General features: G+C 37.5%; 1 protein-coding gene across 3 annotated transcripts in view; it reads right to left on the reverse strand.

Annotated features, from left to right (window-relative positions):
* Positions 1-429: 429 nt before the first annotated feature.
* BTBD3 (BTB domain containing 3) overlaps positions 430-17,116 on the reverse strand; it is a 21,160-nt gene continuing 4,473 nt past the window's right edge. The window contains exons 2-5 of one of the 3 annotated variants that reach the window (XM_006921586.3): positions 9,107-9,395; positions 8,529-8,619; positions 7,841-7,959; positions 430-4,352 (exon numbers count right to left, since the gene is read on the reverse strand). In XM_006921586.3, coding sequence (XP_006921648.1) covers positions 3,320-4,352; positions 7,841-7,959; positions 8,529-8,619; positions 9,107-9,395 — 1,532 coding nt within the window. In that variant the 3' untranslated portion in view covers positions 430-3,319. Of the gene's footprint in view, positions 4,353-7,840; positions 7,960-8,528; positions 8,620-9,106; positions 9,469-17,116 lie in introns of those variants that run through there. The other 2 variants (XM_006921587.2, XM_025039887.1) reach the window with 2 other exon arrangements.

Raw genomic sequence — 17,116 nt, forward strand, 5'->3', positions numbered from 1 at the left:
TGACATTTATTTTTTATTCCTAGACTTAAACTATTATAACCCAGCAGGAACAAGCAGCTCTGGTTACATCTAAAGCTAGAAGTGATTCACTATTACCTCGCCTTAGTATAGCCAGATTCAGACATTTGAGAAACTATAGCATCAGAATGCCAGCCAATTACAAATTCCATAAAGGGAATATCAATGCATCTATTCATTCCCTCTCATTAACTTAACAGTCGGGTTTTGAACAATGCAATTGATTAACATATTCATTGTTCTCTTATGCTTCTGCCTCAAATTTTTATTTCTTTAGGGATCAGAGATATCTGAATACTTAGCAAACAAATGCTCCTGCAAAACCATCTCTAAAATGTGTGGCACCAAAAGTGCCAGAATGAGTTTCTTACTATTTCAAGGACCTACGGAAAATGCTAAGGAAAACAAATCTATGAATCAATTCTCTTTTTATTGGCATTTAACATGATTATACACATTCATGTGTCTAACAAGATCTGCACTGTTACATTAAAAATACAGTACAATAACATTCAACATGAGGTACTTCATATTTATATATTTTTCCTTCATAAATAATGCTGTAAGCTACTAAATTCAAGCACTCTGATGCACAAGTGGCTAGTGTCTTGAATTAGCTGGACTTATTTCAACACCTTAAAGAACAAAAAAGACAGTTCAGTGCAATAATTATATAGAAATTAGGTCATTTAAATACTATATTAAGATATGCTTAAAGAATGTAACATTAGGACTGCTAGCCTAGTTCCAGTATGAATGGCGACAAAGACTGCCAGCTACATTGGGAAAAGCATCTACAGAGTATTCTGTTTAATAAAGTTGTGTTTATACACTAGTTACCTGCCTTGTCAGAACAATAGTTTCTAGTTTTAAAAGCTATAAAATTTGAGATTACCAAAGAAAATAAAGCAAGCACATTAGCCTTTATTCCATGTTGAAAATACAGAAGGGAGAATAGGATTTAAAATCCAAAATTTCTTATTCTAAGTACAATTTCAAATTTAACCCACAGCTCTTGGCACCAGCCAATCAGGTGGTGGATGTCTTTTTTTTTTTTTTTTTTTAAGTAATAGTAATTAACATAAAATTGAGTTCTTCTACACCAGGGCACAAGATCTCATGCAGTTTTCACCCAGCAGGTCCCTGGCCACATGGAGGGCAGCTGGCTAACAGAAGCACGCTAAAGTTTCTTCTCCTCTGGCTTAAAAATGAGTGCCTTCTAATCAGGTATATAGTCTACCAATTTGTATGGTAGCTATGAATTACTGAAATGCTTAACCATAATTTAAAAACAAAACCCTTTGTTGAAATTTTTAAATTGAAATGTATTTTTATTTTACAGATGCTTTGCCAAAACTACTATCTGTCATCTCCCTAATAAATAAATGTGAGATAATTTTGGAAAGTTGTCCTGGGAGTAGTCATTTATAATCACCAGTAACAGCTTTTGATCATCTATGCTAACAGACATAGGTAATGGCAAAGATGATTAAAACATTTCCCATAATCCAGTGTTCTCCTCTATCAAGGAAGCCAGCCAAAAGCAACAAGCCCTTGTCTCCAGGGAAGAAGTGGCCCAGAAGCACAGCGAACATGATTAAGGGCAGTCACTCATGGGGCCTTACTGGGGCCAGTAGGGGATACATTTCTGTCCCACATCTCACTGGCCAGGCAGGGAGGAGACAATTCCTGAGTCGGCAAACACACCTGTGTGCACATGGGTGCCCACATACACACACCCACCCCAGGACTAACCCCTGGCTCCAGACAAGCCAGCTTCAGGCTTGCAGAGCAGGAGAAGGAGGCGGCCAGGGACCACACTCTGGGTGGCAAGGAAAGCCATCTCAGGATCACACTGAGCAGAAAAGCTGCCCAGAAACACATGGATACTTCAACTGGAAGTGAACACACTCGACACTACCAGGGTCACAGGCACTAAACCATCACCAGCCATCAGTGAAGGAGAATTTTTTGATGAGCTTTTCCCTCCTTTGTTTATATTATCCATGGACAAATTAATAAGAGAGCTGGATGTGCTGATGCAATAAATATTAGGTATAATGAGGTGTATATCACTTCAGATCATTTTTTAAAAAACCCTGCAGGCATATGTTGGCACTTTAAGATAGCCAGAGGCCAGATTCTAGCAGCCCAGGAAAAAGAATTATAAATAACTAAGAAAATAGTATGTGATCAAGGTAGAACAGGTAAAGTATTTTTCAGATTAAAAAAGAAATCAATGAATAAAAGTATATTACATTAACATGTAGTGCTAAAAAACTATTTTTCCATTCATCTAAAGAACTGTTTGGTCCTCTTTTCATAGGAAAAAGGGCATAGAAATTCTATACAACATGACTAATGAAAACAACCAAATGGTGGGGATCAGAAGCTAAGTGAGGAGAAAAAGACTTGGGCTTTTTCAAACTGTGCATTCTATTGTGCCATCAATTAACCCATTTGTAGTATAGGACTTTTTTCAGTTTTCTTTTTAAAATTGTTTTAGTTTGAATAATAGGCCTAAACTTTTTTCTAATGACAATAAAATTTTTAAATTTAGTTACTTCTAAAAGAAGTGTCTGTACTGTAATATTTTGTCTCCTAAACTAAAATATAAATCTGCTTATAGCAGAAGTCATGGCCTAAACCAACATCCAATTTCTTATTTTCCCGTTTTACACTGATACTTTGCAGTGTTCGATATTTAACAATCTTATGAATTGAGGATTTAAGAAAAAGCAATGCCCAGAAGAAAATATTTAAAAGGAAATAAGAGCTAAATATGACTACTGCCTACTTTCTAAATTATTACTTATTATGAAGCAAAACTTCTTTCAAAATTGTACACTGAGATTTATCTGTTATTTTTTTGGGGGGGGAGGGAAGGTTCTGTTTAAAAATAACTCGTCATTATTCTTTTAAATTATTTATTTCTATTTGTCAAAATAAAGCCCTAAAAGAAATTTGAGGTGATCCAAAAATTTTCTTAAGAGGGACAAAACTGAGAAGTCAATGGGGCAGTTGGAAAAGAACACAAATCCTCCCCAGCTGTATAGATAGACGCAATTCTAAAAACCACAAAGCCCTAATAAGAAATTGGCTCTTTTAAGCATATAGTTAAAAGCGGAATGCTGCGTTTTTGCCTGTACATAATTAAAAGGTTGAAAGAAATTAGAAACTGCCTACAGCTTCGTTCATTACAAATTACCTGCGCTGATCACATATCTGCAGATGAGCTAAGCATCAAGCAAGTAGGAACCAGATGTGCATCTGAGAGCTCACACTGCTTCAGGAAATGTTTTCAAGCATAGAATATAAGTTCAGGGATCTGCCCTCCCTGTACCCCAGTGCCATTGGTGCTATCTGAGGAGCACTGAAACTGGACGGTCACTTTGCCACACTGAACCTCTGTCATGCCTTCCTGTCCAAAGTAACTGAGTTCATTGCCGTCCAGGATCACGCTGGCTGTGTAGAAGGTATCTGGCTCAATCTGCACTGGGTACTCAAACCACACAGGAAAGGTATTGCTGGAACCATCTGAGAAGTATTTGCTCAAGTTCTGCCCCAGGACAACGCCCTGCCGCTTGAGTTCAATCTTGGCACTGTACTCCGCAGAGCCACAGCTGGAGCCATACAGCCCAAAGCCAGCAATGAACACTCTTTTATCCACTGCAAACTGGATGCTGTCACAGCGGCCCCGATAGCGCCACTGGTTGCTCCGATAGGCACACGACTGGAAACGGTGACAGCGCTGGGGGACAAGGCCCTTGCGGGCTTTACTCACAAACTGCAGCTCAGGCTTTTTGGCCGCAGTGTACCAGAGGAAGATGTCGTTGGTCTCATTGAGAGTTAGAACTCCGGACTGTGCAGCACCATTTGCAAAATCATCCAGGGCCATTGTAGGTATGCGGATCAAGTAAAGTGCCTTTCCGAGGACCTTGCGTTTATTTTCAATGCTCAGAGCTAAATCTTGTCGCTGGCATTCTACTTCAGCCCAGTTGAGAGCTGCCTCAAAAACCACAATTTCTTTGGCATTCAGAGTTTCCCTGCGGAGGATACTTTCTAGTGTCTGGAAGTCGATATCGCAGAATCCCTCAGACTTGAGAGCTAACTCAGCCTGGGCATCGATCACCTCCCAGCAACGCTGGGTCAGGTCTGGCTCCTCAAACAGGCAGCTCTGGGAGAGGAGCACACAGGCGTTCTTGGCACTCAAGCTGGTCTCCAGGAAATTAACACAGGCTCTAGCGAGGTGAGGGACAATGTACTTTTTGGCAGCATAAAGAGTAGCCAGCACTGTGTCAGCAGCCAAGTCAATTTCATCACAATAGATATATCTGAAAGAAAGTACACAGCATGTAAAAGGAATTTTCACAAAACGAAAAATAAGTGTGTTCAGCAAGATGCAACTACTTTTCAAGTTAGTTCCAAGAAAAGCATCTTAGGTGACACTTATTACAAAAATGATTAGAGATTAAAGAAACATCTGAAATATGATCATAAATTAATATTTCAACTCAGCAGTGAGTTTGTATAATTAAAGACATTAACTTTGTGTTACCATTGTAGCCTCTACAAGGGGCATAATGTCTTCTCAAAAGAAAAAAGATACTAGAACTCTTTAAGAACTGCATATCAGAATTCTATCACATGTACTATTTTACATTTAATGAAAAAATAACTCCCCTGTGTTTTAGATGCAATATATGTACAGATGTGTTACTTTAAAATTTTTCCACAGTTAGAAACAAATGTCTTTAATACTACAATGTTAGCAATAATTGCATCTTGATACTTTTAACTAAGTAGGATTTAAATTTCTCCTAAACACAGAATAAAATCTGAAACTGAATAAGATATTTTTCAAGTAATTCCAAGTTTAATGGGTTATCAAAAATGGACTAGAATGCTACCTTCCAGTTACCTTTACATAGAATCCAATATTGGCTTTGTGTCTGGTTTTAAAAAAACTCTAAACTCTCTTTTTTCCTTCACACATTTTTTCCATTTCAGAATTGAAGAATATATTGTTTTCAGGTATATTTAATTAAATGACAAAATAAGAAAGCCTAAATATGCATTATTTCTACGATTCTATAAAACAACCCTTTGTCAGGAGATAAAACACTTCTTGGTGTTTTGGGGGACGCTGGCAGTCTTTCAGAATGATATGTAAATGTAGCAACCATCTGCTTCTTTTATGGTTCACTCTATGGTTCACCAAGAGTCAGTGAGAACTACATATAGTGAAAAATACATGCTGATAACATTTAATTTTTTAATCTTTCTAGCTAAGGTGTTTGGCTACTTGGGTGAAACTTTCCTTTAGTTATTAAATTCCAACTTAGTGAAGTACACATAAGAAGAAATTAGTAATGGCTTCTATAAGAAAGTAAAAATTTTAAAAAACTCACAATGATGGCAGTAGGAAAGTGTCCACAATCACAATGGAACTTGCATTTTTGCTCCCAGGAAGCCCTTTCTCTTCTCTAAGCCATCTACTAGTGGGGCAAGACTGCTTGACAAAACATTTGCAGCTTAGTGATGCTCTAACCAGAGAACCAGGACTGTGGGGAGGATTCTGAAGCACAGTCAGCACTCTAGCTCTTACTCTGGAACTGTCAAATGAGCAGTCTTTCCTTTTTCTTGACAACCCCCTTTCCAGAATACTGGCTACTCACACACAATGCAGGTGTGAGGAAAAACTGGCCTATCCCTGGCTATAACAAGGTACTGATCAACTGTAGCATGACAGCAAATGGCACTTTAGTACGTTTTTGATTCTTACCACTTTACATAGAGGACACGTCTAATTTGCTGTACCAATATATATTCTAGGCAATACATTTGAGAGAAAAGATGGTTGTCAAATGACCAATCCAATGACTCAGGTGAATGTAACTCTGTGACTCTTAAATAATATCTGGAATGACACAATATTCTACTCAACTGCAGTGAAGTCAAAATGCTGAACTAGGGTTAGCATTCTCCTCCTCAATAGATAATGTGAAATATACAAAGCTGGCTTGACTGGGGTTAAAAAAAAAAAAAAAAAAGCCTTGCCATTATATTGGTTTCTAAAAGATGACAAAGGTCATGACGTATTGGTTGGTTAAAAAGTGGTGGATTAGTTGACATCTTGGTACTTCACACGCTCACTTGCCTTTAATTTCTCTATTTTCCACTGTGAAAGTTTAATTCAGCAGCAATTAGATTTCAAAATTGTAATGCAAGCAAAGAATTATATACTTTTAAGTTCTAGAATTATAACAGTGAAATGCTCAGCCTCTCTGACTCCATCTTGTTCAAGCTTGCTTTATTCCCATTACTTTTAGGTTAATAGCTTCTGCTTAGTCTTGCATATGGACAGGCTAATCATTAGAGGAATTCTGCTTGCAACTTGAGTTTTACAAAAACAGCCCCTTACTACAAACTACCTCATCTGAGGAGATAAAGAGCACGTACAAAATAACGATTGTTTATTACAGATTTACGGGAACCTTGTGACTGGACTCACACCAACTGGAGTCAACCAAGAATAAAAAAGTTTCACAATCTTCCTCCAACCCCTGCTGGTGCCCAGATGTCTGTAGTCATCAATCACCTCTTGGCCCTCCCGTTTCCCTCTTCCCTTGACATAAAAGAAGCCTGAGTTCCATACTTTAAGATGGTTCCATACTTTAAGACACTAGTCCACCATCTTCTCGGCTTGCTGGCTTTCCTTGCCTCAATACCTTGTCACTCAACTCATTGGCCGTTGTGTAGTGAGTGGTACGAGCTTAGACCTGGTTACAGAACTAACCATACCACCTATTTTTCATTAGGCAGCAAACAATATATAGCAACACATTAACCATTTGTGGGATTATTGTACAACTTACTGGCCCAATGAATGATTTTTTCCAACAAACATCATATTTATTATAGTGAACCAAAATTCTTACAGCAGCAGATAACCCTGAACTCTGATAGACGCGGTGTGCTAGAATAAGGATTTAACAAAAATTACATAAATGATTTGGAATAATCATCGGATTTTAACCACATGGTAAACTATCACTGTCTAGCACTAGTACATGTCAAATAAATAGGTTATATTTACCTTGTTAACATGTATTAATTCTGGAAGAACCATGAGATAGAAAATATTTTTTGATAAATATGTATCTTACAGCTTTACATTTCTATATTACCAAAGTTTTTCTGTATAAATCCATATAAAGTTACAGGAAACTTCACAGCTCTCAAAATTTTCTCCTCTACTATCAAATGCAAATGCTTCTTATTCTTGAGTGACGGTTTCTAATTAATTATGTGTATGCGTGGGTACACAAAAATCAGATTATTTCAACAGATAATAAGTTTTATATTTGCTGACAGGAAACAAAACAACTCCTAGAAAACTTAGAAATCTCCTAACTGGTGGTACTTAAACAAGGTATATAATTTCCAGAACTGTGAAGCAAAAATATAACATGTCTTTAAAGACTCCTTCCCACACGCTTTCAGAAAGAACATCCTCTATTAGCTATGCCTACACCAGAAAGTTATTTTTCTTTAATTTTAAGTTGTTAAAAATCAAGTCACTATATATACCACTTGCCCCCAAAATCCCATGTCAAGGTATGATTATAAATGCCTGCATCATTCCATATGCTTTCCACTGAAAGACGGTTTTCTCCAAAAACATTTCGAAGGTAAGCAGCACTCTCTTTCTTCATCAGTCTCCCTTTTCTGTTACACAGAACTTATACTTAACTGTGAAACCAGCAGAGTAAAAATACAGCATAAACAAACTCTTTCCAAACATACGAATGATGCTTACTTCAGCATAGCGAGAAAAGCAGCAGGTTCGACATCTGGTATACGGATTTCATCTTTGTCCTCGGCAAGTTCTCCGTAAAACATTGCATGGAACACAGAGCTCCCAACAGCTAAAACATACTGTGGAGAAAGAGAAATCTTATTTCATGCTCTAAATTGAAGCATTTTTTAGCAAAACAATCCAGAGAAACAACTCTAAACAATAAGCTTTAGTGGACACAGAGCACCTATACCAGCTTTTTTGTCAAAGCCAGAGTACAATGTATCTTGCTGTGAAAGCATAAAATAGATGTTCAGGCAAATCAATCTCTATGCTGCCAATTATCTAAAGGATTTAACGGAATAACGCTCAAGTTTCCTCATTATGAAATAAATCAACAAAAAAGCTTATCTACTTGATTTCTAGGAGAAAAGTAAACATTATGACTTTCCCAACCAGTCACAACAACTTCCCATGACTGGAGAGTTAAGAGGGCATGTTTTTGTGCGGGATATAAAGCAGGGCAGAAGGAACAAAGAAAAAAATTAAGCGTGGCCAAAGCCCTTTGGAGAGGCTACGCCTTCTTCGTGACTGGGTGAAACATGCACTGTCTGCCATCAGCAAGCTGCCCACCCAAAGTTCCAGGCTTATGGAGAGGGTCCCTCTTTGTAAACCTCAGGACTAAAACAGTATTGCAGCTGTTGCTTACTTTGTGTCCTGGCAACCGCTGAGTCCCACCTGGTGGCCCAACCACAAAATGTACATCTGCCATCAAATCATTATTGAACATCACCGCATTTCTATAAACAGAGGCAATTCATTAATTCATATCAGCTAGCGTTTTTAATACGCACCCCCACCAACATATAAAATCCACAAAAGATTCTCAAGCTAAGCAACAGTTTAATAACTTCAGTGTAAAACTACAAATAAAGGTTCCAACTAAACAACTGTGTGTAATCATTACAAACACATGAGAAGTAATTAAAGTTAAAAAAAGTTATCCAAACTTTTCATAAGACTAAGGACAAATAAAAGGTTTCTATCTTCTATGGCCCATAGACACACCCCTGTCACTTAAATGTTACAGCTTGCAAAAACATTTTTATCTAAGAGGAAAACAGCTGTACTGTTTTGGAAAAGGTACAAGGCAGTTTTCCATTACCAATAAAGCTGCTGGGAAAAGAGGAAACAAAGATTTATGTTCAAATACAGTATGGATTTTATAAAAGCAGAAACTTCAACACAGGAAAACTTTTAAAGTAAATATGCTGGCTGGGCACTTACCTTTCTCTGATGGTAGGATAAAGACCCTGCCAATTCGGGGCTGGAATAAGGTTGTTGTTGCTGAGGTTCTGCTGGTGGTACTGCTGGACAGTGGTGCTGCTGGAGTTGGCTGGTTTTTTGCGGGGGAATATATCAGCAGCCATCTTCTTCTTCTTTTTAGTTTTCAAGGTAATTATTTCATAACAAACTGGAGGCAACTTGCTGCTGTTGCTGTTGTTGCTACTGCTGCTGCTGCTACTGCTGGTATTTGTTTTCTTCGAGTTTTTCTTGGACCTGTTCTTTACTGTCTCTGGAAGCATCAAGAAGAAGGTGAGACATTTCATGTTCTTTTCCTTGTCATCTACCATGAGTACAGTATGTCTCTCTTTAGAGCTAGATATTGCTCCCAAATTGATACAAACATCAAAGAAAAGACGCTAGCACGAGCTAAGATGTTAACAGAAATGAACAAGCTGATATTTTGCTTCTTTTCTCAGTCAGGCAAGGTGACCTTTTCACTATATTGAATAGAAACTGGCTTTAAGTTTTATCCAGTACTGGGTCTGTTAAATACATCCCCATCATGATTCCTGTTTCTCTGACGTGCTCGTAAAAATAACCCAGTTTCCTAGATCACCTGAAAATGCTACAGTGAGCAAAGATGACAGGCAGAGAGTCGCAGCACTTGTTTTCTGAATTAGGTTAGCAAGATGTGCTGGAGCCGCGCGAGTCTGTTCAGCCGGCTGAAGTTGTGTGTGGTGAATGGATCGGAGGAGAGTAGGTATTACAGCCCTGCAGATGGAGTCAGACAGCCAGTGCTCAGAGCCAATAGCTGAAGTCACCAATCATGATTGGACCAAGCAAAACAGTGACACCTATTGTAACGTGCACAGTTCTCATATTAAAGGAACAGCAGTTGCATTCTGTCTACTGTATTATTGTATATTTAAATAAGATAAACGACCTATGAAATACGTTTGAAAACAGGAAGAAAAGAATTTATGCCCACAAATTTCTCTTCAGTAGATGTACATTTTTTATTCCTCTGGTTAAACAAGCAGGATCAAATAACAAAGGGTAGAAACTGGTCTCTACTCTATATTTCTAGTGAAATCTTTATCCTGGCAGCATTTAGTTTTAGAAACTTCAAACAAAATCCTCCATTCTAACAGCTAAGAAGAATTAATAGCAAAAGCATACTAAACGCATTTATCACAGCTTAATGGAAAAAAAAAATGTTCTTTTTCTTTTTTCAGTCTCCTTGAATGCAAGTTATAGTCTAGTGCAAAATAAGAGATGAGGTCATGTACTCATTTTACCTCCCAGTGTTTTCTAGCTCCTATAATGATTTTTGACAGGAGTCCCAGATCACAAAATACTGTTTAATTTAACTAAGATTATACCAGTAGGCTGAGATGCACTGAAACATAAGACAAATTCTAAATGTAAAAATAAGATTTAAATGAGACAAATCTAAACCTGGTAATTAGTGTTTAAAGGTTGTTAATTCCCTAAAAATACGTCAGATGGGGCCTTGTTTAGGATCAAAATCCAACCTAAAAATTAGGGCTACATTTACCCTTGTCATAATTTTAAAGAATCCACAACTTCTAACACAAAACCAATAATAATGCTATCTAAAATGATAAATGTTCTTATGCTACCTAATTAAAATGCAAACAGGTTCCCTCTGCTTTGAATCAGAATATAAACCTCTATATGGTTTTTATAGATGTGAATACTCTAACAAATTCTAGCTTTAGTAAGAAAAAAATAAAAAAAAAACACCTGCTGAAGGTTTCCACACTTGCTTTTTTTTCTTCTAAAGAGGGACTAATGAGAACATTTAATTTCACCCCCATTTGGATTACTCTATTTGTTCCCAGTGCAGCAGCCAATTGCTACTCCCAAGCTAATGCACCCTTCATGACCACAACCCTGCTTGTTGTACAACATTCATCTGAATAACGAGTGCACAGCGGAGTGTGGGCTCAAAAAACATGAGCTTGTTTTCTGTTCCTACACCTCCTGAAATTTTTTTCCCTCTTTAATCCCTCCGCCCCCCTGCTCCCACCCCTGACCTATGGATGCCGCCATTTCACCTTAAGAACTGGATCTCTGAAGGGGGGGCATCTCCTCCCACACGCTCAGGCATTCATCCCCGGGCCTGCCGCCCTCCCCCTCCCTGCGCACTCAGGGGGCCTGGTGCACCTGGGGTATGGTCTGTGGCTCCACCTGGGGCGCAAACCCAGGACCTTCCGCGTGTAAAGCAGATGAGCTAACCACTACACTATAGAGCCACTCCCACCTCCTGAATTTTAAAGTTGTTATGAGACATGGTTAATCTGCCCTAATGAACTAAATAGGTCAAGAAGCCCATCAATGTTTTATGAAAGTATTCTCAAAATACAGCATGCTGATCATGCGGTGTATTCAGTGTTGGGCATACAATGGTGAGCAAAACTAGGAACAAGCTTAAAAGGTTATTAGCTAATAAGAGTGGGTTTCAGATGACTTTTATAATTGTCAGAAAATTCAATCGCCTTTACCTCTTTTCATTCGATTCCCAATAATAACAAAATTATCAACAGAATTTAAGCTTAGATCATCCTCTTCACCACTGGAAGCTTTACCAGATATCCTACCTTTATCCAGAATCTTTTATGTTCAGTTTGGGAACTTGAATGAGGTTTGGAACTAAAAGGGACTCTAGAAATCATTTAATCCAACTCTGCCCCACAGATAAGGTAAGTAGGTGTCCAAATGATTAAAAGATTTGTGAAAAGTCCACAGTTAAGTAATGGGGCAATGTCTGGACTAGAATGCAGATTTCCTGACTGCTTGCCTAATTTTATCCATTCCACTCATTCTAATGTTCACTAACAATAATTACTCTACTTCTTTATATAATGCTTTATCTTTAGAAGAAAAATATATGTGCAAAATCTACAGACATGAAAACCATGAACATACATATCCATACCCTGCGGGAGGCATACCATAGGAAGAATTCTAGAAAGACATTTTCTGTAAAGAAATGGAGAACTATGACAAGAAGGAACATAAAGGCATATGAGGAAGCTGCCCCAAAACAGAAGGGGCTCTCTAGGTACAAATGAAAGTTAAAAACCCAGCCATTCATGGTTGACACCAACAAATGCTATGTCAACAAGTAACAATGCTGGCAACTCTTGTTTAAACTGCTTTAATTTGGGACTCCTTGTCTGGACTTGTATTTGGTTTAGTACAAGACACCTACACAGCTACAGCAGTGTCATTAACTGAGATTTAAACAAAATAAGGTAGACTGAAGAAATGAGTAGCCACAAATTATTAACAGAACATAACAGAGGAAAGTAATTTAACCTAAGTCATGATAGAATCATGTTTTGTTTTTGCTTATTTTGCCCTTCAGTACTGAGCGAAAGTTATGCCTGTGACTTGGGAAATAAAAAAGATAAGCGACGAAATGTTGGCAGCCCCTAAAGATAGCAGCAGCTGCTGGAAAACAGACTATATGCTTTCTAAATTTGGAAATAAACATGGAGTTAAGTACTGGCAGCATAGTAAGTATAGTGAAAAAAAGCAAGAACCAATAACAAGAGACCTTAAGGTTAGTTACTTAATATCTGTGAGCCTCATTTTCCTCATCTGCCAAATGGGGTAACTGTACCCAGTTCATTCCTCTCAGGTTTACTGTGAAAGCAAGATTACATGTCTGTGAAAACACTTTGATAAAAGTTGAAAACACTCTACAAAGGTAATCATTCACTATTAGTAACAATTGTACTCACAGCAGGAAACATTTGTGATACAATCTTCCAAAACACAAAAACCCAAAGATTAATCTGGCTCCCTGCCCTTGTAATCTTTCCAAGCTTCACAGCTACTGACATTTCATCCCATTTGCAGGCTTGTTCCAGCCCTACCCACGGGCCAAGTAGGTCCCAGGTTGCTAGGATTTTGCAGGTGAGGCTCAATAATCAAGATTCGTGTTGTACATAATCAAGTCTCCACCCAATGCCCAAATCTGCACCTGATCTCACACTCTAGAGGCTGAGTGACCACTGGACTTCAAACCTCCATGAGATCACCTGTTGGCAGATGCTCTGCTGTACCTGTACCCAACTCCTCAGGGAACTCCAAGCTCTGAGTAGTTGATCTAGCCACCCAGCAATGTCTACACTAGCAACTCAATTTGGTCTCTCTCAACGATGAACCAGTTTGAATTTTAGCACCAAGACTGGTAACTAAGAAGCATTTGGCCAAAACATACCCCAGTGCTGGCTGGCTGGATGACGCTCATGACAGTTCCACTAGGTCATTTCCTTTTTACCATACAGAGCTCCAGTTAACCTTCAACTGTAATTTAAATCTGGGGGGCAGAAATGCCCAAAGGTAGAATGTGGCAATTTTTTGAGAGCAGGAACAATTCTTTTTAAAATTCTATATGCTATTTAAGGTGATATTTGATTATCACAGCTGTGTGTGTACCTTGTTTAGAATACCAAGCAACTCATCTAAATCCCAAATCATTCTCTATCATATGTTAAATGAGGTAATCTTGAAAAAGAATATATAAAATTTATCAGAGAAACTCTAAAGATATCGATTTAAAGGAATGCTACTATGAATTCTTTTGTAAAGTTTAATATACACTCATAAACAAGGTAATTAATTGCAAACTGTTATATACTCTAGAGCAGGAGTCCCTAATCCCAGGTCTCAGACCAGTATCGGTCTCTGGCCTGTTAAGAACTGGGTCGCATAGTAGGAGGTGAGCAGTAAGCTAGCAAGTGAAGCTTCATCTGTATTTGCAGCCACTCTCCAGCGCTAGCATGACCACCTCAGCTCCATCTCAGATCTTCGGGCATTAGATTCTCATAGGAGCATTGGTCTTTGGTGCCAAAAAGGTTGGGGACCACTGTTCTAGAGGCTCTCATAGTAAATTCCCTCATATGTAAAAGAACTGACTACATAATCCCTGATATTTTCCAACTTTAGATCTCTAGGATTAATGAATCTGTATAATGTTTGACAGAAATAACTAATAGTTTTCTTTACACTTCAATAGTATGATTATGACCAATACCCAACTAAAACTCTTATATGTATATATGTGCCATATTTTATTGATTTTAAGACTCGCCACCCCCCTCACCCCCTATTTTAACATCTCTGAAATTAGGCTGTACCTTACAATTGATGGCATCTTATAACTAGTAGGCCTTTTTTCCTTTCCTGTTGGTACATAAAATAATGGCATGTCTTACAACCGATGACTCCTCACAGTCAGTTGTCAATGAAATAAAGTAAAATATATATAATCCAACAGATAGATTGGTTAATTATTCCTCTAACCAGGCAAAATGATGGCTCAGAATTCTGAATGAACTCCATTAAAATAATTGTGCTTTCATCAAGTAGTCATTTGATAAAGTATATAATCACAATTCTCAATTGAGACTGCTACTATGACAACAGATGATACGGTAGAAAATCTAGGTGGAAATTCCAAAATGAGAATTTCCATTGCCAGGACTGGTAAAGAGTTCTAGCAAAAACACAATACACACGTAGTAAAACTGATTAATGGAAGCCTATTAACTCTGTAGGTAATATTTGCTAAAGATATTTTATCAACCAATCTAAGATGTATTAACTTAAAACATTATACATAAGTTAAACCTGGAACTAAATGACTCCTTAGAAATTATTATTTTCAAACAAATAGAATCAATACTAAAACGTTCGTTTAAAAAAGAGAAACATTATCATCATGTTACAATGATTCCGTTATAATCATGATTTTCTTCTAGATACTTAAAAACTATTCAAAGAAAAGTAAAATCAGGCGGTCTGTTTTGAGAAGGCCTGAAGGGACACTGTTCTGATCCAACAAGGGACATTCTTCCTATTGGAAATGCTAGACTGGAACCTCACCCTACCATTGTGGGTTTCTCCACGTTGTTGGTTTTAGCTGACAAGAGGGAAATAATGTGTTTCAGTCAAAGAAAAAAAATTTTTCATAGGTATCTTTTACTTTAGCCAGTGATATTTTTTTCTGATAATGGTAAGATCAGACCCAAAAACATCTCCATAATCAGATCATTAAAATTCAAAGCCCCTCTTGACTTACATACTTACCCAAAAAATATTTAGCTTTGGGAAAGTCACACTTCTCCAATGAGCACACAGAATGGGAAGAAAAAATTCAGACAACTCTCAAACCACCAGATATTCCATATCAATCCTGGTTATTTATGGGATGTCAGCCCAATTCCCCCAATATCTACAACCCTTAGTGAACAACGCTCAACAAGATAAAAAACAATTCCTAAATACGTCATCTAAATGTGTATTGTGCCCTTAATCACTCCTTAGAAATGACTACTACTCTCTTATCATTTAATTTACTACCACCCCCTAAAACAGAGGTCCCAACTCCTGGGCCACTGACTGATACCAGTCTGCAGCATGTTAGGAACTGAGCCGCACAGCAGGAGGTGAGCAGCAGGCAAGAGAGCTAAGCTCCCTCTATATTTGTAGCCACTCCCCAGAGCCAGAATCACCACCTCAGTTCCACCTCAGATCATCAGGCATTAGATTCTCAAAGGAGCACCGGTCCCTGGTGCCAAAAAGGTTGAGGACCACTACCCTAAAACACCTGAAGAATTGATATAAATTATTTTCAATTAAAATTTTTTATCAATGTAGAAAAACAGAATAAGTTTGGAAACGGTAAGGTCGGGAAAAAAAAACAAATTTTTTATTTAGCAAAACCACATATTTTACAATTTAACCATCATAATACACACATGCACACAGGGCCTTAATTAATTATTATTTAATGAAAAGCCTTCCTTCATTTTTATAATGTATGTGACTAGAATAAAATATAGCTATTTTAAGCAAACAATACGAGATCTAAAAATAAAGAGCTCTGCTACATTCAGAAAAATTGTGCTATAGGAAAACACAAACACATACGAAGTTATACAAGGCACCTTTACACCCAATTTTTAACATCTTTTTCTGGAACAGAGACCACCAAATGAAAATGAAATAGGTACATGCATTTATTTCTAAACTGAGTCACAAATATATTGTCTACCAAAAAATTCAACAAGAATTGGAAGCCTGTGATAGAGGGTTATTATAGAAACCAGCTTCTGGCAAAAACTCAAAATCTGTTCTAAGTCCAAATTAAAAACTATGTTTTATGCTACTTTTAATTAGCTTTAAAGTATATAAGCCTCATGACTGTCGTGAAGGACACAATGTAAAGGCACACTGTCCTGTGATGATATAACCTTAAATATATCAACACCAAGTAACATTCAGAAACTGCCTCCATTTGCTGCAGCAAATAATTTGGCACTGATAAAGTACTCCCTTGTGGCTTCCATCTCTCCTGCTGGTGTTATCAGAATAAAAGTTGAGGGGGGGAGGAGGGTTCTATACCTAGTTTCATTCATGTGTCCAAACTAAGAAAATCAGGTATTTCAAACAAAAAGTCAATTCTAATACTATATCCGGCAAGATTTTTTAATTAAGAGCTACTATATTATAAGTAGGTCAGCAATTGAACTGCCCAGAGGTATAGAATAATTTAATTGCTTATAAAATAATGCTCAAATAAGCCTCACTTAGCAAGTCAAGATTATTCATAGAAATATGTCCTTAAATTTGGGTTTCTCCAACCTCTGCATCACATAATAGGTTTATAGTATTTACATGTATACTTTAACTATAATGAGATTAAAAACATTCAAGTCAAAATATATCTCCAAAAGGGGCAACTCAACTGTTAGTACTTTATTTTTTAATCACAGAAAAACAACCATTTCACCATAAATAAGAGCTACGTAGACTCATACAAGAAGGGTAGTCTCTCAAAACGGAGATCAAAACGTGCACCAGTCAGGTCTGCATTAGCATTTTTCAAGCCAGCAATAGGGATGCCACGACCCACTAAAAAAGTTCATATAGGTGACCTGGTTGACGTCAGTATTCCTTAAGGTAACACTC

Source organism: Pteropus alecto, unplaced genomic scaffold (genome assembly GCF_000325575.1).
Source record: "Pteropus alecto unplaced genomic scaffold, ASM32557v1 scaffold45, whole genome shotgun sequence".
NCBI classification, from domain to species: Eukaryota; Metazoa; Chordata; class Mammalia; order Chiroptera; family Pteropodidae; genus Pteropus; species Pteropus alecto.